The sequence below is a fragment of the Pinus tabuliformis genome, chromosome 3_2 (genome assembly GCF_031772625.1).
Source record: "Pinus tabuliformis cultivar Carrire ecotype Pingquan chromosome 3_2, CPIR1, whole genome shotgun sequence".
NCBI lineage: Eukaryota > Viridiplantae > Streptophyta > Pinopsida > Pinales > Pinaceae > Pinus > Pinus tabuliformis.
Window position 1 is genome coordinate 1,020,280,210 of NC_142302.1, and position 25,800 is coordinate 1,020,306,009.

The following is a 25,800-nucleotide window of genomic DNA, read 5'->3' on the forward strand; positions in this document are numbered from 1 at the left end:
AGCCAAGAAGAGCAGTGTGAAAGGATCGAGACCGAAATTCTCTAAAGGAAATCAAGAAGAGCATTTCAAGAGAAGGAAGCCGAGAAAGGGAAGAGGTAGAAAATCAAGGTTAGTGACACGGGTCTTGGAGGATTCTAGTGTCAAGGATCTTGGTCATGGTCATGGCATTCATCAATTGAAGATCTCTAAGAAGAATTTTCTGATTGGGTTTTCCTCTCAAAGAGTGAGAGGTTTTGGCCCTCACTGACAAGCCTACATACTGTGTCTCTTGTCTTCTATTGTTTATTTGGTAATTGTCTTGATGAAAAGAACACATTGATAATATAACAAAGAGAAGATCATAATACAAGAAGTAAAAGCATATCACAAGCAATTATCAAGAAGAGAAATCTCCTAATCATCGATGCCCTAGATTTCTCAACATGGAATCAGAGCTAAGGTGTTGAAGTCAAGAAGGGGTATTCAAGCAAGAAGACACGCAAGTATCAAGCTTCAAAGCAAGTCAAAGAACACCAAGCAAGAGATCAAGATCTTCATCACAACAAAATCCCTAGATCGAAGAAATACTCTAGGAAAGAGTCTTGAAATCATCTTCAAGAAGGAAGCAGGAAGAAAGACCAAAACCCTAGAAGCACTTATGAGATCATCACTCATATATCACCAAAGAAGTCGAAGCTCTTCAAAACTAAGGAAGGCTAGATTGAAAGGCAATCTTCTCTTTATTGAAGCAAGAATTTCATTTGGAAGAAGATCATCCTAAAGAAGGCAGTCTTCCCTCATAAAAGTAAGAACCTTCTCAAAAGGATCATCTGAAGCATCAAGGAGAACCATAAGCTGGTTAGGATATCAAACTTCCTTGAATGGAAAAGAAGGATAGACATAGTCCTCGAAGTAAATGAAGTCATTGATCTTGTCCATGGAAAGGTCTCCAAGCCATCCAAAGAACAAGCATTATCTAAATACATGGAAAGGGATCTAAAGGCTCAAAAGATTCTTAAGGAATCTATCAAAGATCCTCTCATTCCCTATGTAGCCGAGTTGAAGACATCTAAAGAGATATATGATGAGCTGGTAGAACTTTTCTCTGAAAGTACGATAGAAAAGATCATATCACTTAGATCTAATCTATATAAATTGAAGGTATCAAAAGATGAAGGGATATCTTCATGCCTTTCAAAAGCATCTCAAATAAAAACTCAATTGCAAGATCTAGGAGAGATGGTATTTGATAAAGAAATGATCTCTGTTATTCTAAATGCATTGACTGATGAACAAGGTAACCTCATATCTACTAAGGAAGAGGAAGCTATCCCATTCATCAAATTATGGTCTCTATGCAAGGCAGAAGAATACAGGTTAAAGAAAGTAAGTGACAAAAGATTAGATGAAAGGAATCAATTAGTAACGAAAAGAAAAGGGAATTTTGGTAAGTTTGGCCCTCAAAAGAAGAAGAAGAACATGGCTAAAGTACAATGCTATGGATGTCAAGAATATGGGCACTATCGAAGAGATTGTCCTAAGCTTAAAAGGGACAATAACAAAAGGAATAAGGAAGAAGCCCACATTACCGAAGAAGTAGAAGAGCTTGAGACAAAGAAGCCTAAAAAGGAGGAAGTGAAAGATCTCTACTATGACTGAGAGAATCTTCCTCATTAAAAGGTACTCTTCTGCTGTGTAAATCGTAGATAGGAAGCATTGAAAATAAGATAGAATGCATTGTAGTTGAAAATGACATCATAGTAGAAGCATTAGAAGTAAAGAGCTCGTGACATATGCTTTATGATGGATGCTTGGAACAAAAATCTATGGAAGTCAACTATGTAGGGTTTAGCTCTTGGAAACCTCATTGAAATTTCAAGTGATAATTATCATTTGGAAAAAGGATTATCATACAAAAGATAGTATTGGCAGGATAAGGATATGCAAGATCCTCAAAGATTCTCTAATGGGATCTTCAATGTAAAGATTCATTGATCAAGAGGAAAAGTAAGTGTTTCTTCAAGAATTCCAATCTTGTGGAATTCATAGAATGATGGTATGATAACATGACAGTAAAGCGGATCAAGAGAATGAAATTCCTTCATTCAAAGGAAGTTGTTGCAGGAAGTATGGATGGCCTAGAGGAAAGATGAGGTATGGATGCTCAAATTTTATATTGTGGAAGTCATGTCATATGGTTACAAATAACATGGATCATTACTCGTAAGAGGCATGATCAAAGAAGGAATCTCCTCCCTCAAAAAGAATGCTAGAATGCATGAATCACATACTTATTAGATGAAATCAACATAATATCATGGTCCACAAGCTCATCCTCGGCAAATAGTTCTAGCTCCAACAAGCCTTGACATTTTCTTCTATGTTCATCACCAAGACTCATCACTTTCTAGCATCTTTCTTGCACTTGGACTTTATCTCTCTTAGCTAGACATTTAGGTTGTGGCTAGACACTTCATTCATGCTTTCAGTATTGTTCTGGGAGTTGCTTTTACACTCCCACGTTTACTTTGGATGTACTCGTTTAGACCCATTGACCTACTTTTGCGGTCATTTGTTAAATATTAATAAAATTATCTTATCTTACTTAATCCACTTTTCATTTAGATGTTTGCTTAACAGTTTCCTCTCTGATCACCAGTACAGCGAGTTTAACTGCATTCATAGATCCTTTTTATTATTTTTTTGCTAAATATGACTCCTTAGTTTGCCCCCTTCCATTTGGGTTCCATGGACCACTTCCAAGGATTTTTAATACTCAAGGTCGTCTTTCATGTTCCATGCTTTTTTAAACCCTTGCTTTCGTGGCTGTTTCAACCTTTGTTTCACTCTATTGACAAGCTCTATCCCCGTAGTATCAACACCCAAATAAGTAAAGAAACATTAAATGTATGGAAAAATAAATATCAATGTTCCACCAAGGTTTCGGGACGAGGGGCGAGGAAGCGAGGATACGCGGGAGCGGCCTATGCAAAAGCTCCCCACCAATTTTTAGGAAATGTGGGGGACATCAGGGTCTTAAAAACTTATAAATATGAAATATAATTTATAAATTGAGTCCACTATGACAATTGGGTTTGAATTGAAATGATGCAAAGCATGATCATTGATATGAATATCATTATCTAATATCATATAAATTTAAAATTCTAATTTATAATCATACATTATGATTAAAGTTTAAACCATATTGATGTTCCACTTCCTACTATGAACATTGAATACTGAACAGTGAATATTGACATAAAATTATAAAAGTCAAGTCTGATACATCAAGAGTCAAAATTTTATAGAGTCAGAATAACATAAGAACATCAACATATCAAAAGATAAACGAGCATAATTTTGCTCAAGCCTCAAGGTAATGCCCCGCTAGTCTCTGCATCCAGTTGCTGCATGAATAAATCAGGATCAACCATATCACCATCTGAATCTGAATCACTAGCATTCTCAAACATGCTAAATGGCACACCAACCAACCCCATTTATCTCTCATCGAGTCTCTCCTCCATATCTACCTGTGCATGATCCTCTGGATCAACATCCCATCGTGTTGTTGGTCCCTTCAAATACTCAAGTGTCTTCCTATGCTCAAGACGTAGGGCATTGTGCACAGCAACTAACTTCTCTGTTCTTTTAGAGGTAACCTTGTTCCTCTTGATAGAGTGGATGAAGCTATATGTGGACCAATTCCTCTCTACTGCAGAGGAACTAGGAACGTCTTGCGAATGGAATGAGGGGCCAGGGCGAATAATGAATTAAATTTATAAAAAAACGAATTGAAACCCTAAAGTATTAAAACTAATGTTAAATTTTAATTATAAACAAAAGTTTATTTAAAAAAATTGGGCCCCTTGACCCCCCACGTCCCCCCTCAACCCCCCACGTCCCCCCTCGACCCCCCACTCGACCCCCCATGACCCCTCACGACCCCCTTTTCGGAAACGACCCCTCAGTACAAGGAAACGACCCCCTGGCACGTCCCACACACCCTGTTTTTTGGGAGCGTGGGGAAACGACCCCTTCTCGTCCCCAAGTCCCCGGAGCGCGGGGGAGCTAGGAAACTAGACCCCTGGGGGGGCGAATCCCCGTGGAACACTAATAAATATTCATAGAGCCTTGCTACAGAAGTAGAATAAGTCAATGTATTGTTAAAAGGAGATACATTTTTAGTAAACAGTGCTTCCTGTAACTTCAAACTTAATTCATAATACTCAGATCAGATCACCAAATGTTTTCATACATCAAAACTCTAGTGATTTATGTATAGCCCTACAAGCTACAGGTGTGCTTGCATAAAGACGGTAATGACAATCAGTTACTTATAATATGCATAGCATCATAAATTAAAAAGATCAAATATTTGCAGTTACGGAAAATGAGTAATTATGCAGCAATTTTAAATTATACATTAGATTAAAACAAAATTCTTCAAATAGAAAGCCTATTCTTAAAATAGAATGCGGAGGAAAAAGACCATCTTATTGATACTAAACCGTAATTACTGATTACTTTTAAAAATTGATAGCAAGTCTGATATTTACAAGAGCAACTCTACTTCAGAAAAAAGTCATAAGACCGTGTTTTTTTGTCATCATTTTAGTACAACCTGCTCATCTTTCCTTGCATAAGCAACTTGAGCAGCATCTCCACATCCGATCAAACAGCCCTGTATTTCTGCCTGTTTCAAGGTACCATTTCGAGGGCACTCTTCAAGATCCATAAAGCCATATTCTGCTAGAATTGCCTCTTCGATTGCCAATTTAAAGTCACTAGGCTTACTCTTATTTAGCTCCGTTTGACCCTGAAATCTAAAGGATGCACAAATTTCTGTAAGAGACAAAGAAAAACACATCCTCCTCAATGCATGGCTGTGTAAAACATATTGTTATTGCATTCAATTGTTCAATATATCATGCTACTTAAGAAAGCAGGAATATTAAAATTAGAAACAGATGAACCAAATCTTTTGCCACCATCAGTAGTTCAGATCATACTTTTCCATATACTCCATAAATGGAAAAATCATCCCTTGCCTCACCCACGCATAATCCTGTTGCCATCATGAAAGTAAAATCTTGAAATAAAATCAACCCATGAGAAATGACCAAACTCATGATTTCATAAAAAATCAAGTCAAACAACCAAAAATCTTAAAGGAAAAGTTCCAAACAACTGGGAATCAGAGACTGGCATACCCTCTCTTTCCTTTTTCCTGAAGAATGGCCAAAAAACATAACGCATAACCGCCCTGGAACACAAACACTCAAAACTGCATCTGGAGCCTCTTGGATTGGATCAATAACTTTAGCAGGCCAGGCAGGATCACCACGCCTTCCAGACTTAGCCCAGACAATATCACCCAAATCAAACTCTTCTAGAGGATGCAAACCCTTCACTGGAACCCCTGATGTTGTTCTTTCTTTAGGCATAAGGCTTGGCATACTGTCTATATCAGCAGATTCAAAAGATCTCGGCAAAGACTTTGGAATGGTTATTCTATTTCTATGTTCAGAAACCATATTCGATTTAGTGGTACGATTGCCATCCTTTAAAGCTGGAGGTCGTATTCGATTTTTAAGGCCATTTACACTCCTTCCAAAAACCAAGTTAACACCCAGTCCCTTTATCTTTATTGTAGGTTGCTTGGTTAGATTCAAAATTGTGTCCGGTGAAGGAGAGCTTGTTGAACAAGCCCGACCTTCATCAATGCTTTTCAAACCTTTTGAATTACATTTCTTCCATGGTTCAAGAATAGAATCTTTGAAGCGGGAAGGAAGCATCTGGGTTCTCCCGCGAGTGGTCCTTACAACTGGGGCCCGTGTATCCAGCTCTTCTAATTGATTTGCTGGACTATCACCCTCTGTTGCCCCATTTTCTGTTTCCCTCCCAGGTTCTGTCATTAATGAACAAGAGGAAATCTCTGTGGCCCATGAGACCACTGAGATACCCTCACTGTCTGTTTGTCTCTCTTCACTCAAATTTACATGCACAATTGGTAATGTTTGTCTATCTCCATTAGATTTTACGTGCATAATTGGTGATGTCCCACAAATAATGTGAGTCCTGTTAGGTAGATAGGCACATCCTCTATGACAGTCACTTGTACATTCATTCTGTCTCAACAGAGTGCCATGGTTAAACTCTGTTTGATAAATTGCATCTATAGCATGTGATTGCAAATCTGGAGTTGAAAAGCTCTCTTTTCTTCTTTTCAATGGTCCCGTGGAATAATCTCCATCATTTGTCTCTTCTTTGCTGCGTTTGAACACCTTCATCCCATCTTCTAATGCTCCTTCCTCGAGCCTCTCTTGCATGTTAGAGCTTGTTTTCCTGTAATAAAACAAGATATCTATATTAATAAAGCACAGAGACTGCACCAAATTACAGCCACATGGTACATACTACAGCCTTTGAAAATAAACACAGCAGGCTAGAAGGTAATCATGGTAAGCTCTCCAAAGTGATGAATTATTTTAAGCAGCAAAGTTATAAAAGATTAATTCCCAGTAATACACACAAGCAAGATTATCAGTCTTGGTTTAACACAGTGGCCAAAGGAATAGCTTCATTGTAAGTATGAACTAAAGAGCCAGAATATTATCTTGTTTGTTATCTGCTTTGAATTGGCCCAACATCTGGTCTTACCTGAGTCCTGGTTATGCCACACCTGATCATATCACCAACCCTTCAATCATCTTCAATGTGCAAAATGATATCAAGGTTGAAACAACTGGATTCCACATAAGAGAAACTTGGAAAGCCAAATGTTGTGTAGGTAGGTGAAAAGAACCAGGGCATCATGGGGCATTCTGAGCATAACAGAAACCAAGAGCAGACTTCAATTTGCAGTGAAAACAACATAAAGAATACCAATACTTTTGTTTTTTACAATAGAATACATTTCAAGTTTTTAACAATTGGTCTAAGGAAGATTTAAATTTGCTCCCTGTTCACGAGTTAGGCATCATTTTCCAAAGCAGGAAATAACAGGAAAAATGTTTTAAGATCCATGCATGAAGATCTGTTAACCTGAATAGTTGCCACAGAATAGTGACATACTAAGTTAAATCACAAGTTAACATTTTATCTCAAGAAGATTTTGAGGAAGTTCCCAGGAAAATTCCCGAGTAACTTTGTTAGTTTATGTAGCTCGGACAGGTGTTCTAGTCTTAGGTGGTGTTCATGAAGCTAAGGAACACAGTGGATTAATTTTTTCCAATACCCAGAAAAATTTCTATGGAAAATTACCTTAATTAAAATTAATTAGCCAATTTATTAATTTTCCTAAGTCTAACTTAGGGAAATGGCTTAACTAATCAGGGATTAGTTGAGGTAAATCGATTTTGCTCTCATGACTTCTAAAAAAGTCATGTGATGGGGTCAAGAAGATCCTAGCCATTGATTGATATTAGATTGTGGCCATTGGTTGCTCAACGAGAGATTATAAGAGAAAGTTGATGGGCAATCAGAAACACAGATTTGCAGTGATAGCGTGGCGGACACCATCGGAGGGGTTTCAGCAGGAAAATTGAGAGAATTTTTGGAGAAATTATTCACGAAGATTCCAGTTATTCCGAGAGACAGAAGGAGGCTGAATTAATTCTGTAGAGAGGCCGCATTAGCCAGTGCGAATAGCCAATGTGAGTTGTTGGGCAGCAGTTTGATATCTAGTTACCGGCGACAGTTGTGGGAGGAAGTGTGAGTTGTTGGAGGCAGAGATTGTTGTCGAAATGAATTTCCTGAGGCAGTGCAAGTTCTAGGAGAGATTGTGCGCATTTCCAGTTTTGCTAGTGCATGTTGCTGGAGGAGGTGCGAGTTGCACAGTAAAGGGCCAAGTTTGCTAGCAAGGGTTCGATTTGGCTAGAATAAGTGGAGAAGAGACATTGTCGGAGCTTTGCCATGAGAGGCAAACAGTCTATGTAATTCTCAATTGTTGAATAATATAACCCTCATTTGTTGCACTAATTTTCCCCACACTAGGGTTTTTCTAGGGACATTTGTCGAAAAATATTGGTGTTCATTATTTGTGTGTGTGCAATATTTTCTCAGTTCTTGTGGTTTATTTATTTTCTATGAATTTGCAGTAGTGTTTTATTCAGTATTTGCCGCAAATAAAATTGCAAAAGACAAATAATTAAACAGATAGGAGAATAATAACTAGTAACTGCAACAGTATTAAAATTTCACATATTTTTGTAGGTAAAAGAATTATATTATCAACATATATTGAGTAGTACATTACTACATTGTCATCAAGAAAACATGATTTCAAAGTGACTTAGGCTTGATTTCTAAATCAGTGAGCTCTCCCACATAAACCACATAACCTTTTCTCTGTGACGCCAACCATACTATTACCACAAAATCTAAAAATCCTTGGAGAGGGAAACCATACAAGACAAAAGCTAGACAAAGTGTTAACAATGGGATAGAGGCCCAATGTCACCTTAGCCAAAACCCCCTGCTCTTTACAGGCTTTCACCGATGGGAAGAGTCCCGGTAATATAGGAAGAGATCAATTCTAAGATAGACAGGTTGTAGATAACGTATAAGACAATCTCACTAGGGCTCATTCAAGAGAGAGACATATAAGTTCAAAGGCTCCTTTAAGGAAGCAATTTGCTCTCAATGAAAAGAACTAAACGAGAGAGGTGCAAGACCTAGGGTTTGATGTATTCGACAATAATGGGAGTTCCAAAGGTCAAGACCAAAGAAAAAAGGTTTCTTGCGATGGATTCCAACAATTACAAGGCTCATGAAACCTTCAAGGAAGTCCTCAAGTTGAGGGAGAAGAAACTAGGGTTTCCCTCTTAAGTCAACACCTAGGGCAAGAGATTTTATGGATGAAATTTGAGTGGATGCCCACCAAAATGATAGGTCATGTAGTCAAGACCTACCTCTTGATGTTTAGGCTCTCAAACCACCAAAAACCCTTCTCCCTAGAATTTCGCTCTAAGCCCTAGATTCTCCTTCCTAGCCTTAAAAGGACTGAATGTAAGGAGAGAAATTTATGGGGGAAATTTCAGGATGATCAGCAAGTGATAGGACTAGTCCCTTGTCCTATGGGCATATGGAGTCTAGGATGCTTAAGATAAGCCAAATTTATTCCCAAGGAGGCCAAAAGTTGATGCCATAACTATCAAATTTTCAACGTTTACGCATTCAATAGAAAAATAGAGATTCATGGGAAAGCTACAAGGAGATCAGCACTAGGAAAATTCATCACATGTTATGATGAGTAATGCATACAACATTCATCTAGATATTCTTCAATAAATTGATCTTCAATGAATTAAGGCACAAATTTAACCTAGAATCAATAGCTCCATGCATTAGACATTCAAGAAAAGATATTCAACAATAGGATTTACTTACAAGATAGCACGCAATATATCCTTCCATTAAACCAAGAATAGTTCAAAAGAATATCCAAAAATCCGCTGACAAACATCAATGATCTCCAATTCACCCACAAGAAGTAAGTATGAGTTCTCTAAAGAAGTCTAAATTCAAAAGTTTGATGATGAGAGAGATCAAATGAGGTCTCTATAATATATGTATGTGTGTGTGTGTGTGTGTGTGTGTGTGTGTCCAATGAAGTCTAATTTTAACCTATTAGCCCCCCAAATAATAAAATAATGGGCAAATACTAGGTAAGGTCACAAGTCGACCTTATAGCCAATGTGAAAATATAATAATTAACCCATAGGAGGGTTGAAATGCGAACATCATGCATGCGTAGGCCTCCTTTAGGCAAGTGTTGGGCTCCTCTAGTGCCAAAATGAATGTAGAGGGCTCCAAAAATCAAGGTCTAGGAGTTAGCCCCTAGAATTCTATGCAAATCATCTTGTGGACCCCGGATTTGGGTTTGGTGCACAAAACCTAGTCTCATGGATCTCCTAGTGGTGAAATAGCCTAGTTATGCTCCAACATTGAGGGTTCTAAGGATAGTGCTAGCCCTCCCATGTCTCAAGGGGTGAGACAAACTTCATTTGGGCTTCAAATAAGCTGCCAAACCACTTGTTCACTACTAAGCTGATCGAGGCATGTTGGTCCAAGTGCATCATCTTCTGAATAATATGGGGCAAAGTGCAAGCATGTTGAGGTGTTGAGGGTGCCCATGGATATGAATGATACTTGCCAGTGACAGGAATCCCATGGCTCCCAACGCTTGATGTGTAGGGTGTCATATGCTCCTCTAGTGGATTTGGGCCCCAATTAAGTTGCCCAACCCATGATGAAAACCACCTGCGAATTACACATAATATCCAATGTTGCATCTTCACCATTAGGTACGATAATCATTAGCGCATCTAAGTTGACCCGGCTTGTTAATCAAGCGTAGAATGACACTTCATACAAGGCTTCCCTTCCAAATTTGGGGCTTTGATCACGTAATAGTGTTACCACCCTAGGTAGGAGTGGCTAATGGACGACCCTATTAGGTGTTCCCAACCCCTAATGGGAAAGACAGGTCCTTGTACATCCTTCAATAAATAGGTGTTATGTGAATAGTGATGGAACGGAGGGGAAAAGGGGTCTAAGGGCCAAATACCATGGTCAAAGGGGTAGCAATGATGAGAAATTCCACGTTTTGGGCGTACAGATGTGAGGAGGGAGCTATTGTGGATGCATAAGTTACCCCAGACTTTGTTGTTCCACCCCTCTTATTACCTTTTTCTTTTTCTTGATTTTTCTTTGTATTATTGGCCGAAGCTCAAGGAAATGAGAGCATGCTTTGAATAATGTGTAGCAGTGGTTACCCCCTTAGTGGTGCGGCAATTCATCACCCACCAAGGGTTGGGATGTTGGTTGGTTTAGCTCAAACAGGTGTTCTAGTCTTAGAATGTGTCTATGAGGGTAGGGAACACATTTTCTCCAATAGCCAAAATTGGTTTTGCGAGAAAAGGCCCTAATTAGATTTAATTAAGCAAATAATTAATGTTCCTAAGTTCAACATAGGGAAATAGCTTAATTAATCAGTATTAATTGGGGTAAATCGATTTTCCTTTAGAGACTTCCAAAAAAGTCAGTTGATGAAGTCAAGATGATCTCAGCCATCAATTGTGATTAGATAATGGTCGTTGATTTGTCAACGAGAGATTAGAAGAGGAGATCAATGGGTCATTTGGAGAGAATGGAGAAGACATAGAGACACAGAGTTGCAGTGATAACAAGGGCGTAGTGGTAGCGCAGGGAGATCAGCAACAGGGGTTTCAACCAGTGTTGCACGAAGCGCCCCCCCCCCCCCCCGGCGGATCGAAGCTCCGAAGCGCGCCCCGGACGAAAGCGCCTAGGAAGCGCCGTACAAAGCGCGCTTCGGAATTTTGGAAGCGCGCTTCGTGCGGCGCTTCAGAGCAGGAAGCGTGCGCTTCACGCACGCTTCTGTACGCTTCGGCGGAAAGGGGCGCGCCCAAGGGAGAAAAACAAATTTTTTTTAATTTTTTTTTTAAGTTATGTTCACTCAACTTAAGCGGGTGGGTTAGGGTGAGGTTAGAGTGAGGTTAAGGTGAGGAATGAAAAGAATAAAGCCCCCATTCATTCCTCATTTTCTCACTTTGAGTTTATGAGAGTTGGAGAAGAGAAGAGAGGAGAGGAGAAGAGAAGAGAGGAAAGGAGAGGAGAAGAGAAGAGAGGAAAGGAGAGGAGAAGAGAGGAGAGCTTGGAGGAGTGAAGAAGGAGGAGCTAGGAGAAGGAGGAGGAGCTTGGAGCAAGAGCTTGGAGGACTTCATCTACAAGAGCTAAAGAGGTAAGTTCAAACCCCAAACTCCCTTGTTTTTTTGAAAAAAAAATTGTATTTTTCTCCTCCCTCTCCTACTCTTTCCCATTGTTTCTACTTGCTCCTTTATTTACAGGTTGTCGTTGTCCACCACCTATATCCATATTCCAAGATGGTGTTCTTTTGGCTTCTATGTATCATTCCACTCTTGGTTTTAATGATGGCGAGGGTGAGGAATAGAAGGGAAGAAACAGAAGAGGACATTGGTGATGGTCCTAATAGTAGTGACCCAATGTATGATGAGGAGGAAGGGTTTGAAGAGGAAGGGGATGAACTTGAAGGGGACACTGAAACACGAGATGGGAAAGCTACATCAACACCCTTGTGGAACTATGTGACCAAACTTGATGGGGGAAAGGGTGGTGGATCTTACAAATTTGTGTGCCCTCATGGTTGTCATGGAGGAAAACCATATTGTGGTTCATATACCCGTCTGAGGAGGCATCTTTGTGGGGTGCTGGACAGTGATGAAAAAAAGGGTTCTGTGGGGGTACAAATTTGCCCAAACATTTCAACTGAAGAAAGAAGAAAATACATCCAAATAGAGATGGCTGCACAACAAAAAAACAAGAAACAAAAAACTCATTCTGAATCAAGTGCAACCTCTAAATTTGGTAGTTGCTCATCTCCTCATGGTACTTCTGCAAGCTCTGGAGGTAGAAGAACAATAGGAGATTTCCTTAATGTTGTTGGGAGGGATGATGTGGATGGAAAGATAGTCCGTTTTCTTTGTGCTTGCGGTGTACCATTCAATGTGCTTCGCTCTCCCTATTGGCATGAAATGGTAAAGGCCATCAATGAAGCCCCAAAAGGATACAAGGCCCCCAACTATGAGAAAGCTAGAACAGTGTTATTAGAAAGAGAAAAAGCTAAGGTTCAAAGAGCTTTGACACGTTTTACAAATGAGTGGGTAGATTCTAGGGTATCCACTGTATCAGATGGGTGGACAAATATTAGAAACCAACATTTGATAAATGTTCTTGGTGTTTCTTCTAGTGGTGCAGTATTTATTGCATGTCATGACTCCTCCTCCATCACTGCATCTGCACAAAACATTGCAGATCTCCTATTGAAATCAATCAAAGATGTTGGTCTGAATAATGTGGTTCAAGTGATCACAGATAATGCAGCAAATTGTAAGGCAGCAGGAAAAATTATTGAGCGTACTCATCCACACATCTTTTGGTCTGGGTGTCTGGTTCACACATTGAACCTTTTGATGCATGATATTGTGAAACACAAAGAATGTGGGTGGATTGCTGAGGTTTACAGGAGAGGGAAGCGGCTCATTAAATTCATCACAGGGCATACAAGGGTAAACTACTTCTATGGCACTTACTCCAAGTTGCAATTGCTTAAAATTGCAAAGACAAGATTTGCTAGTTATTACCTCACCTTTAGGCGGCTAGTGAAGGTGAGACAAGCTTTAACTAATTTGGTGTGTGCTGAAACATGGGACGAAATTAACACTGACATAGATGGTGCTAATGCAGTCAAGGACACTGTTCTTGACAGTTACTTTTGGGGACAGGTTAAATATGTTTTGCAATTCACAAAACCAATTTATTACATGATCAAGTTTGCAGATTCAAATCGACCAGTAATTGGGGAGGTGTATGAGCAAATGGATAGCATGTTGGGGCAGATTAAAGACATTGTTGAGCCTAGAGATATAACCTTGTACAATTATATTCGTGTAGAGGTGCAAAACCGAGGGAAATGCTAAATATTCCATTGCATGCATTAGCATATGTTTTGACACCTAAATACTATCATCCATCATGGCTTTCAACACCAGCACCTGGGGGGGGGGAAGCAGGAGAAAACCACACCAAGATCAAGAGGTTCACCAAAAATATATGGCTGCATTGAGTAAATTAATCCCTGATGAGGAGGAGGCTGCATTGGTACAGAGACAGGTGAGCAACTATACGCTCAACACTGGTCCATTTGGGAGCATGCATGCAATTAAAGATCGAGAGACTTTTTCTGCTCTTGAGTGGTGGAACATGCATGGAGGGGGTACTCCACTTCTACAGAGTTTGGCATTGCGGGTGCTATCACAGGTGGTAAACACTTCTTCTGCAGAGAGGTGTTGGAGCTCTTATTCTTTCATCCACAGTGTTAAAAGGAACAGGTTGAGTTTAGACCGGGCAGAGAGCTTGGTTTATGTTCATTACAACTTGCGATTGTTGTCCCATTACTGTGAAGATGCAAAGTCTAATAAAGACTTGTTGATTTGGGACAAGAATCCAGAGGAGCCCAATTTGGAGGATGGAGTGTTGCGACTAGAGCAATTAGAGGATGCTCTTATCCAGGTATGTCCATTGTGGTATGAATTTTCCAATTTTCCCTTATAAAGCATTTCTCTAATTCATGTTTTTTGATTTTTTTGTTAACTAGTGTTTTTTTTTTGCATGAATTTTTTGAGCGATTCTAGGATGATGATGACCGTGTTTATATGCCACCACCCCCACCCCCATCTGGTCCCTTGGTTCCTAGGTTCCATGGTTCAACACCAACAGCAGGGGGTTCTTCTTCATCAGTTTCAGTGCCACGACTTCCACAGGCACCATCTTCTTCATTGCCACCACGTGGAGGCCCGCCACCACGTTCTATTCGTGGTGGAAGGAGGAGAGATTAGTAGATATATTCACAATCTACTACTTTTTGTCATAGATTACTCATTAGACTTGTAGACTTGTGAATTTGAATTTTGAACCTTTTTGGCTTGGCGGTGACCAAGTGACATATTTTGTAAACATTATTATTTGAATTTTGGACATGACAAATGTTGACAGTTGCTCACTTGCTAGATAAATCATAATATGCTCTATGTTTTATGTTTTATAATATGCTTAAATGTTTTATGTTTTATAATATGCTTAAAAATTTGATGTATGTTTGTAATAGCTAGAATATAGATGATTGTTGTACATACTAGTAACTACAATGGAATCATGGATGCCATATTTATCTTGATTTATGCAAAAATATGCATGTTTTCATGTCTTCTACAATTAATTTGGTATTTGGGATGTTTGTTTTGAGTATAAATGCAAAAAAATATAAAATATATATATATATATAGCAGACGCTTCCGCGGACGCTTCGCTTCCTAGATTTTTGGAAAATGACGCTTCGGCGTCCCCGCTTCCAAAAAACGCTTCCGCTTCGCTCCCGCTTCGAGCAACATTGGTTTCAACAGAGATTGTCAAAGAATTCTTCATAGAGATTTCCAAGGAGAGTTGGAGATTGATTTTTCTTCAGAGAGGACGATTTTCTTGTGGTGCGAGTTGCTCCAGCAAGGGGTGCAAGTCACTCAGATAGGTAGTGCAAATTGCTCAACTCATATAGGCAATGTAAATTGCTCAGATAGGAGAATTTTTTAAGCAAGGAAGTTTGCATAGGAGAGAACGATTTGAAAGGAGGATCCAATTTCCAGTTGAGGTCGAAATTTTCCAGTGGAGTGTTGATTTTTGATAGCTTGGGAGGTACTCCAAGCCCTAGGGTTTGAGGTTTGGAGGTTGGAGCGCCACAAAAGTCATTTGTGGGGTTGGAACCAAAAGTTGAGGTTTTGTACCCAAAGGAGTTGGGCCAAAACCATGAGGCATTTTAGACATGAGATGGATGGAGATGATAGAGAACGTTAAGGATAACCCAACGCAATGAAAATCATCAAATTCCGAGTTGTCTATGATGACTTACGAATTTTTTAAGTTTAAGATGGGTTTTTGGCACATAAACCATGTAGGCTTGAGAGTGACTGTGCAAAAAAGACATGTCTCTTCAAGAAATTCGTGGAGCCCTGCTATTGAAATAAATATAAGGTAAGGAAGGATCATTTAAATCATCCCAATGTGCATCAACTCATAGATTTCTCTCTGAAATAGGTCAAGCTCAAGAGAAGGAGGACGAATTTGTTTAGGGTCTATGTTTGGGTGAGTTTGAAATCTGTGATAAGGCTGAATTGTATTGGGAGGACAGTCATTGGCTTGAGGGAAAATATGGGCATGATTTGGGAGGTGTTCTTCTCCTTGTAGGTCTGAATTATGAACAGGAGGTAAGGCTGAGTACTGTGGTATTTCTGGGTTTTTTTTTGTGTGGATAGATCCTTGTTTGAGGTTGCAGATTGGTACAAAGGGCCGAGTTTTGTTTCACTATTTTGGAGAGGGTCGAAAGTGTGAACAGAGGGTTGGAAAGTAGCCCTAAAACCAACATATAGGAGCAACTCATCAAGGAGAGAAGGTTGCAGCTGTGGAGGAGCTTAGGTGGCAGATTGGGAGGGCTGACGTGGAGTTCCATTGTGCCCTAACCATACCACAGAGTTACAGCAGTGTTCAACCCATGAAGGTATGTATTTGTTGATGAAGTTGTGTTGAGTTGATTGCTAGTTGGGTGGTGTCCAAGTGTGGACAAGTTGCAGCCTATGGAAGCTATGTGTTAGAGTTGACTTGGGTGGTTAGATACCCTAACTACGAGCAAATTCTACAATGGATTATTGAAAGAGGTATTGGGCATCATTGGATTGTTGACTTGGGTGGTTAGATACCCTAACTAGGAGCAAATTCTACAATGGATTATTAAAAGAGGTATTGGGCATCATTGGATTCTTGGAGGGAAACGTGTTGGTGTCCAAGAGTAGCCCTTGACAAGCAATCATAAAGGGAGCTTGACAGCTGAAGTTGGGTGAAGAGTTGAGCCTAATGTGTAGCTCTTTGATGGACAAAAGAAGCCACTAGATCAGCAGTTGGATAGCTCAAGTATTGGCCAGCCTAGAGGAGCAGATTGATGAGCCTATGTTCATTGTAGCGGAAGTGACATGTAGCAGTGATAGGTGGCAACCCTCCTGGAGTCTCTATGTGTTGTTCTTTGATGGACTAAGGCGCATCTATAGAGCAGATTGGAAGCAAAGAACTGGCAAGGCGAGATACGACATAGATGTTGAGCTTGTAGCGAGATTGTCATTGTATCTTGTATTCTTGTACTTGTGGATATTTGAGGGCCATTATTCCTTGTACAGGAGCCCTAGGTTGTTGTATTATATGTTGATGATATAACGAAGTGTGTTACATATATTGTTTATTGTTCTTATTGTGCATGTGATTGATTTATTGCATTATATTGTTCCATTGTGCAATGTAGCTTTGTTGAGATTCTTGGTTTGGTAGTGTCAAAGATTTAAGATTTTATCTTAGACACCAGGGTCGTGGAAAATTCAACGTGATTTCAGAGCATGTTTGAGCTACTTTGGGAGCCAGTGAATCAAAAGAGATCACAACGAAGTACAACATAAGAGGGAGTTGGTCATATTGTAGGGCTCACTACAATGTCGAAGTTGCAGGTTGGTCTCTAGTATGAGGACAGGTTGGAAGGGTTGTCCAACTATAGTCCTTGGAAGGAAAGGATCAAGTTGGTATTGCAGGTCAACAGGATCTGGGAGTTCGCCAAGAAAGAGATCAAGAAGCCAACCGACCCTAAGGAGTTGGAAGTGTACGAGGAATTGGATACGAGGGCGAGATTGATCATCCTTGATGGTGTGAAGGATCCCTAATACCTCATTTGTCTGGGAAGAACACTGCACATGAGATGTGGATGGCTCTTTAGAATTTGTTCCAGAATAAGAACGAGAGTTGGGTACTAGTATTGGAGGATAAGTTGAAGTCCACCAAGATGACACAAGGTGAAGGAGTGACTTCGTATCTGACAAGATTGTCTCAAGTCAAAGATGAGCTTGTTGTTGTCGGTGTGACTATTTTAGATTCTGATATAGTGAGGATTGCTTTGAAAGGGTTCACCGAGGAATGGAAGCCCTTCATCAAGGGGATCGTTGCTAGAGAGAAGTTGTCAGACTGGAATAGGTTGTGGGACGACTTCATTCAGGAAGAGTTACGAGACAAGGATCTTCATCTGAAGAAGAGGGCTTCAGATGATGACATTGCACTTGCAACACAAATGAAGGATAAGCATAAGGACTTGAGTAAGATCAAGTGTTTTAATTGTGGCGAGATTGGTCATGTTTTGTCAAGATGTCCGATAAAGAAGAAGATGGGAGATGACGAGAAGAAGAAAGAGAAGCAGGTCGTCAGTGTTGCCACTTTTGCTAAGATAGATGCTCTCACCAGAAGGTTGGAGGAGGAGGACTTTGCCATGATCTCTCATTTCTCACAGAGTACCATCGATGAGGATGCATGGTACGTGGATAGTGGTGCGTCGAAACATATGACAGGGTCACAGGAGGTATTCGAGACTCTAGCTGAGTGGGACTCAAAGTTGCACATGGTGTTGGGTGACAAGAGTCAAAAGGAGATCCGAGGATCGAGAGTTGTGTCATTCAGGATGGATTCAAGACGGGTGGTGCGGATCCAAGATGTATTGTTTGTACAAAGACTCAGAGATAGCGTGATATCTGTCTCAGTGATCGAGAAGAAGGGGTTTGAGGTCTTATTCCAGGATGGGAAGGAAAGACTCAGATCCAAAGGATCTAGCTCCACAAATATTGTGCTTGGAGTTAGAGGGCATGGTCTATATACGCTGATAGGCAAGCCTATAGATCATGGGAAGAAGAAGAAGGTGGACCAGGTGCAAGTTCCAGTGAAGCAACTTCAGAGGGACAGGTACAGGTTCCAAAGAAGAAGATCCAGGTTCCAGAGGCTCAGAGGGAGTCGAGCTCTAGAGGGAGCTTGCAGGGTCAGTAGGAGACTTTGCAACGCAAGAAGAGTACATGGTCAGCAAGGGTGCTCCTATAGCTGCCAAGAAGGAATCATGGAGAGACTGTGAAAGACATTTCAGGAGAAGAAGAAGAAGCAGGATGCTTCCAGTGACAGTGACACTTCCGAGAGAGGCGTAGTTCACGCTGTAGAGATTGTTGTATTTGTGAGCGCCAGGAGTTGGGCGAGTGTTGCGAGTAGTCATGATGATGATAAGCTACTTGCTAGTCTTGGAAGTACCTGCCTCACTAAGAGGGAGTATTGATTTTTGATAGCTTGGATGGTACTCCAAGCCCTAGGGTTCGTGGTTTGGAGGTTGGAGCACCACAAAAGTCATTTGTGGGCTTGGAACCAAAAGTTGGGGTTTTGTACCCAAAGGAGTTGGGTCAAAACCATGAGGCATTTTAGACATGTGATGGATGGAGATGATAGGGAACGTTGAGAAGAATCAAATGCAACGAAAATCATCAAATTCTGAGTTGTTTACAATGAGTTATGGATTTTTGAAGTTTAAGATGGGTTTTTGGCACATAAGTCATGTAGGCTTGAGAGTGAATGTGCAAAAAGACATGTCTCTTCAAGGAATTCGTGGAGCCCTTGTATTGGCATAAATATAAGGTAAGGAAGGATCATTTGAATCATCCAAATGTGCATCAACTCATAGATTACTCTATGAAATAGGCCGAGCTCAAGAGAAGTGGGACGAATTTGTTTAGGTTCTCCGTTTGGGTGATTTTGACATCTGTGATAAGGTTGAATTGATACAGGAGGACAGTCGTAGGCTTGAGGGCAAATTGAGGCATGATTTGTGAGGTGTTCTTCTCCTTATAGGTCTGAATTTTGAGCAGGAGGTAAGGCCGAGTACTGTGGTATTTCTAGGCTACTTTTCGTGTGGACAAATCCTTGTTTGAGGTTGCAGATTGGTACAGGGGACAAAGTTTTGTTTCACTATTTTGGAGAGGGTCGAAAGTGTGAACAAAGGGCTGGAAAGTAGCCCTACAAGCAGCATATATGAGCAGCTCATCAAGGAGAGAAAGTCGCAGCTGTGGAGGAGCCTAGGTGGCAGATTAGGAGGGCTAACGTAGAGTTCCATTGTACCTTAAACAGACCACAGAGTTACAACAATGTTCAACCCATGAAAAGTATGTATTTGTTGATGAGGTTGTGTTGAGTTGATTGCTAGTTGGGTGGTGTCCAATTGTGGACAAGTTGCAGCCTATGGAAACCATGTGTTAAGGTTGACTTGGGTGGTTAGAAACCCTAACAAGGAGCAGATTCTACAGTGGCTTATTGACAGAAATATTGGGCATCATTGGATTTTTGGAGGGCAACGTGTTGGTGTCCAAGAGTAGCTCTTGACAAGCAGTCATAAAGGCAGCTTGACAGTTGAAGTTGGGTGAAGATTTGAACCTAGTGTGTGGCTCTTTGATGGACGAAAGAAGCTACTAGATTGGCAGTTGGATAGCTCGGGTATTGGCCAGCCTAAAGGAGCAGATTGATGAGCCCGCGTTCATTGTAGCAGAAGTGACATGCAGCAATGATAGGTGGCATCCCTCCTAGAGTCTCGATGTGTTGTTCTTTGATGGACTAAGGGGCAGCTAGAGAACAAATCGGAAGCGAAGGACCGGTAGGATGAGATACGACATAGATGTTGAGCTTTGATGGACTAAGGGGCAGCTAGAGAACAAATCGGAAGCAAAGGACCGGTAGGACGAGATACGACATAGATGCTGAGCTTGTAGTAAGATTATCATTGTATCTTGTATTCTTGTACTTGTGGATATTTGAGGGCAATTATCCTTTGTACGGGAGCCCTAGACTGTTGCATTATATGTTGATAATATAACGAAGTTGGGTTACATATATTGTTGTTAGTGTTCTTATCATGCACGTGATTGATTTACTGCATTAAATTGTCCTGTTGTGCAAAGCAATGTTATCGGAACCAAACCGGTTCTGGCAAACCGGTCAGTTCGACCGATTTGGAGGCAAAATCAGTCTGAACTGGCCCTCTGCACTGGTTCCGTTGGTCTGCTGCGCCCATGGCTGCGTGGCTTGGGCATTAAAAAAACGCATTTTTTTTAATTATTTTTCCTAGTTTCTAACCTACTCTAGCTAAAGCTATTTAAACACCCTCGCCCCCTCTATTTCAGTCACACTATTTATTCGAGTCTCTTGCAATTCTTGAGCTGAGTTCGGTGAAGAGAATTCAGAGATTTTTTTGCAGGGTTGTTTTGAGGAAGATTTTTTTCAAATTTGAAGAGTTGATTGTGTCAAGACAAGAGATAACTCCTCAAAATGAGATTGTATTATTCATTTAGGCTATTCATTATTATATACAAGAGGGAGTGACTGTTGAGTTTCATCTCCTGATGACTCTCCATTTTCTCTATTATTTATTTACACTATTTACAGTTGTTCACCCAATCTCTATGATTAGGTGTCAACATTCCCCCCCTTAATCTGAAGGGATGTTGGTAAGTCCAAGCATCGTTCCAAATCTTTCAAGGTTTTCTCTTCCAAGCGCTTTGGTGAAGATGTCTGCAATCTGCTCATTAGTGGAACAATGACGAAGATGGATTGTTTTGGCCTCAACATGATGTCGAATCAAATGATATTTTCTATTGATGTGCTTCGTTAGATCATGGAACATTGGGTTCTTAGCCAAATTTATTGCCAAGGTATTGTCACTCATGAGTGGAGTCGAATGTACTTGTTTTACCTACAAATCTTCCAAAAATTTCCTAAGCCACACAATTTCTTTTATTGCCTCAGTTGCTGCCACATATTCTGCCTCTGTTGTGGAATCTGTTGGAACTAATTGTTTGTGTGATCTCTAGGAGACAACTCCTGATCCAAGACTCATAGCATAACCTGAAGTAGATACCCCAGTTTCTTTGTCTCCATCTAAGTCTGAATCAGAGTATCCAATCAAGCTGAAGTCGCCCACCTGTGTATACTTCAGTCCAAAGTCTTGAGTTCCCTTCAAGTACTTTAGAACTCTTTTTGCAACAGACCAATGTCCTTCACAAGGCTTTGCATAAACCTAGAGGGGATTCCAATAGCAAACGAAATGTTTGGTCTGGTAGTAGTAGAATAGTTGAGACTTCCTACAAGCTGTCTATACTTTGTTGCATCCTCAAATTATTTTCCTTCAATGGATGTGAACTTTTAGTTTTGTTCCATTGGAGTAGTCAAAGGATTGCATTCAGCGATGCCAAAGCTGTTCAACAAATCTCCAATGTACTTCTTTTGAGAAAGGAATATGGACTTCGGATGTTGAGTTACTTCAATACCAAGATAGTAATGAACATAGCCCAAATAAGTTATTTCAAAACCTTTCCTCAATTCCTTCTTTATGGATGCAATGTAGCTCTCATAGTTCCCATTCATCAAAAGATCATCTACATATACCACAAGATATACAATTGCTTTGCCAACTTTCTTGACAAACAAAGTTGCATCATCAAGATCATAATGTTTGAAATTGAGTTTCAGAAGATGCTCAGTTAGCGTTTCATACCAGGCTTGCAGTGTTTGTTTGAGGCCATACAAGGATTTCACAAGTTTGGATACTTTATGTTCATGTCCTTTCACAGCAAATCCTTCAGGCTAGGACAAAAAGGCATTCTCTTTTAGATCTCCATTCAAGAAAGCAGTTTTTACATCCATTTGATGGACTTTCTAACTGTTCTGAGCTACTAGGGCAAAGAGTGTCCGAATGGTAGCCCATTTTGTTGTGGGGGCAAAAGTCTCCTCATAATCGACCCCTTCCTTTTGTGAAAAACCTTTTGCTACAAGCCTAGCTTTGTGCTTGTCAAGTGAGCCATCAGCTTAAACTTGTTCTTGTAGACCCACTCAATTAGCTTCCAAGTGCCATTCTTTATCAAGGCATCATACTCCTTTTGCATTGCTTCTTTCCATTCATCATGAGAAGCAGCTTCTTTGAAGGAAGTTGGTTCAAAATCTATAGACAAATTCAATTCACAATTATAAGAAACATCCATATCAACAGGTGGATCAGAGTCACCTCCATTTTACCGGATTAAATTTCTAGTTCCTGTCTTTCAAACCTCATCAGGATGAACACTTTCAAGTGTCTTTGTCAGCCACTTTGGGGGACCTTTCTGAGATGGTCCAGACTGCTCAATTGATTGAGTTGGGACTGAATCAAAATTGATTCTCCCAATTCTGTCAATCACATCACTCAAAGTATCATCCGTTGTTGGAGTTTCATGCAAGGGAGAGAGTTCTTCAAAAGAAGATTCCACAAGTTGATCTAGTATAGGAATCCCCCATTCAAGATGTGAAATTTGATTATCAAATTCTTGAAAAGATTTTGCATTTACGAATCTATCCAAGCGATCAAGTTGCTGCTCAACAACATTTTCAGCTTTGGATGATTCAAGAAAGATTACATCTCTAGATACAACAAACTTTTTATCGACTTCATCATAGAGACGGTATGCTTTGGAGGTGTTTGAATACCCCAGGAAGATACACTTACAACTCCTTGCACCAAGGTTGTTTCTATGTACCTTTGGTATCAAGGCATAACATGTGGAACCAAAGACCCTGAAATGCTTTATCGAAGGAATGTGCCCATACCACATATCATAAGAAGTCTTCAACCAGCGGAGGCTGTCATACTTTAAGTGTCCAAATCTAGCATGCCATAATAAACTTGATGGAAATGTACCTTCTTCATAATGAGAATTGTATGAGAAATTTTGTGCACAAGTAAGGTACCCTGTAGCTTGAAAAGCCTTTCTTCTTCTATCCCCGTCATGACAAGTGAGTGGTCTAATGCTTTTCTCACCTCAAGCTTGCCATCAAACATATGAATGGAGTGTCCTTGCTGGCGGATGTGGACCAAGGACAGCAAGTTTCTCCTCAGCTGTGGGAGATATAAAACATGATGCAGAAGAAAGTCTGGAAGACCAGGCAATTTAAGCCTGATTGTGCCAAGCCCTGATGGCTTGAGTTTTGATTTGTCTGCAAAGTATACTGCTCCATCAACATTGTCAGTAAATTCTTCAAAAAAATCTCTTCTAAAAGTCATGTGGCAAGTTGCTCCTAAATCAAGCAACCAATCATTTTTCCAAGAAGCAAGTGAAGCATTAAATAAGTCTTCATTTACTCCAATATTACAGTGTACCACAACATAGTGAGCGGATTCAAGTGCTTTACCTTTCTCTGTCATTAGTTTTACCTTTGGGTTGGTTTCTTTTCTACTCAATTATGTCCCAAGGCAACTTGCATGTGGATGCATCATGTGATCCATCTCTTTTGTTGCATATGCAATGCAAATCTGACTTTTCTCCTTGAGAGTGTTTGCCCCCCTGCCTCTGAAATTTCTTCCTCTTCCTCTTCGACCACCTCTTCCTCTGGAAGAATCTTGAGCAAGATTCTTCTCACTATGTGCAAGACACACAGCCTCTTCAAAAGACTGAGGAGCTATCTTCTTCCCAAAAGATTTCTCTCTTTCCGCAAATTTTTTCACAAGGGAGTCAAAGGTAATATCTTTGAGGTTTCCATTTGCTTGCAATGACTCAAGATAATTTGAGTAAGTAGGATAAAGTGCCTTGATAAAAGCTATCAGAGGAATGTCCAATTCAACATTAGTGACTTTGATATCATGCATAATAGATTTTACTTCTGATGCAACAGCAAGAGGATCATCATTTTGTTATTAAAGGGTGAACAATTTAATCATGAGTTGAACAACTTCAAGTGCAAAGTGTGAGTCATAGAGTTCCTTCAGTTTTTGTAAGGCTTCAAAAGCATTTGGAAATGGCGAAATATGGCGACTCACCTCTTCATTTACTGATGCTGCAATCAATGCATAAGCCTTGTTGTTCTTATTTTCCCAAATGGCGAATTCCTTGTCTGAGGTCGGTTGTTCTGGCTCTTTGTCTCCGTCTCCAACACACACTCCTTTCCACATCTCATTAAAAATGAGAGTGTGTTTGATTGTCCGAGACCACTTAGGATAATTTTCCTTCCCATTGAGGACCACTCCCACAATAGATATTAAAGAGTGCATTTTAAAAATTGTGAACTGTAAAAAAAATATACTTCTGCTGCCAATGTATAAAATTGTACTTTTGGTGGAGAAAAAATACAGTTCTAGTGTAAAAATTTTAAAAAACAATTGCACTCTGATATATAGGATAGAGGGGAAACACAGTGGTGTAAAAATTTAAAAAACAATTGCACTTGGATATATAGGACAGAGCTTCAAAGAACCACAGAACCTCGAGCTAGAAAACTCCTGCAACGTACCAAATCAACAAAAAGCAACCAATCTGAATGCAAAGAGAGGCAAAAAACCGGTCGGGATGTTGGTTATATGCGAGAGGTTATATCACTATGGAAGGTTATGGCATAAAACTGGGAGTGGATAGGCATGATGCCACGGGGAAGACTGCGTATGGGAGCAGCGTATCAAAAAGCGAGAAGCGCCTGGAGCGTTTCAAGAACCGGAACTTCTTCAAGGTAACCACTACTGACGATCATGTTATCAGGCGACTCGCAAGTGAGGATAAGGCCACTGTATTTGCTACAGATGCAATCCTAGCTACATTGATGTGTGCTCTGCAGTCTATCTATTCATGGGACATTGTAGTTCAGAAGGTCGGCAACAAGTTGTTCTTTGATAAGAGAGATGGGTCTCAGCTGGAAGGGGTGAACTAAACAACACGGTATAGCCAAACGACGCAGCATATAGAGTTAAATAAGCTCAGATTCTCTGGTTTACCCGAGATGATCTACTGCCCACGGAAAATTCCAATGCATATGCAGCTACCAATACGTTGGAGTATCCTAGGTATGGAGGTATAGACCAATGTTCGGGCCAACGTTCAAGCAGCGTTCAGGAATAAAAAACGCATATGACAGTGTATGGAAGGTGGGTTCAGGCCTCAAGAGCATGGCAGAGGTGTCAGTTCTGCAAAATAGGCAGAACATAGGCAGGAGGGAGTTACAAGGGCTGGAATGCCAAAAATGGAGCTGGCTCTGATACCATGTCAGGCCAGGAGGTAACTCCTCAAAATGAGATTGTATTATTCATTTAGGCTGTTCATTATTATATACAAGAGGGAGTCACTGTTGAGTTTCATGTCTTGAAGACTCTCCATTTTCTCTATTATTTATTTACACTATTTACAGTTGTTCACCCAATCCCTATGATTAGGTGTCAACAAAATGGAGTCTTGAAGAGTTGTTGGGTTGGAAGATTTTCGAGCTACTTCAAAGAATTTTTTTTCCCAGAGACCTTTGGATTTTCTTCAGTGGTTTTTGGAGCTAATG

At 40.2% G+C, this 25,800-nt stretch overlaps 1 protein-coding gene across 2 annotated transcripts in view; it reads right to left on the reverse strand.

Annotated features, from left to right (window-relative positions):
- LOC149184054 (histone-lysine N-methyltransferase ATX5-like) overlaps positions 1-25,800 on the reverse strand; it is a 280,597-nt gene that overhangs the window by 238,413 nt on the left and 16,384 nt on the right. For both annotated transcript variants that reach the window (XM_089417386.1, XM_089417387.1), the window contains 3 exons: positions 5,196-6,330; positions 4,995-5,050; positions 4,607-4,808 (listed from right to left, as the gene is read on the reverse strand). In XM_089417386.1, the coding sequence (XP_089273512.1) occupies positions 4,607-4,808; positions 4,995-5,050; positions 5,196-6,330 (1,393 nt within the window). The remainder of the gene's footprint in view (positions 1-4,606; positions 4,809-4,994; positions 5,051-5,195; positions 6,331-25,800) is intronic.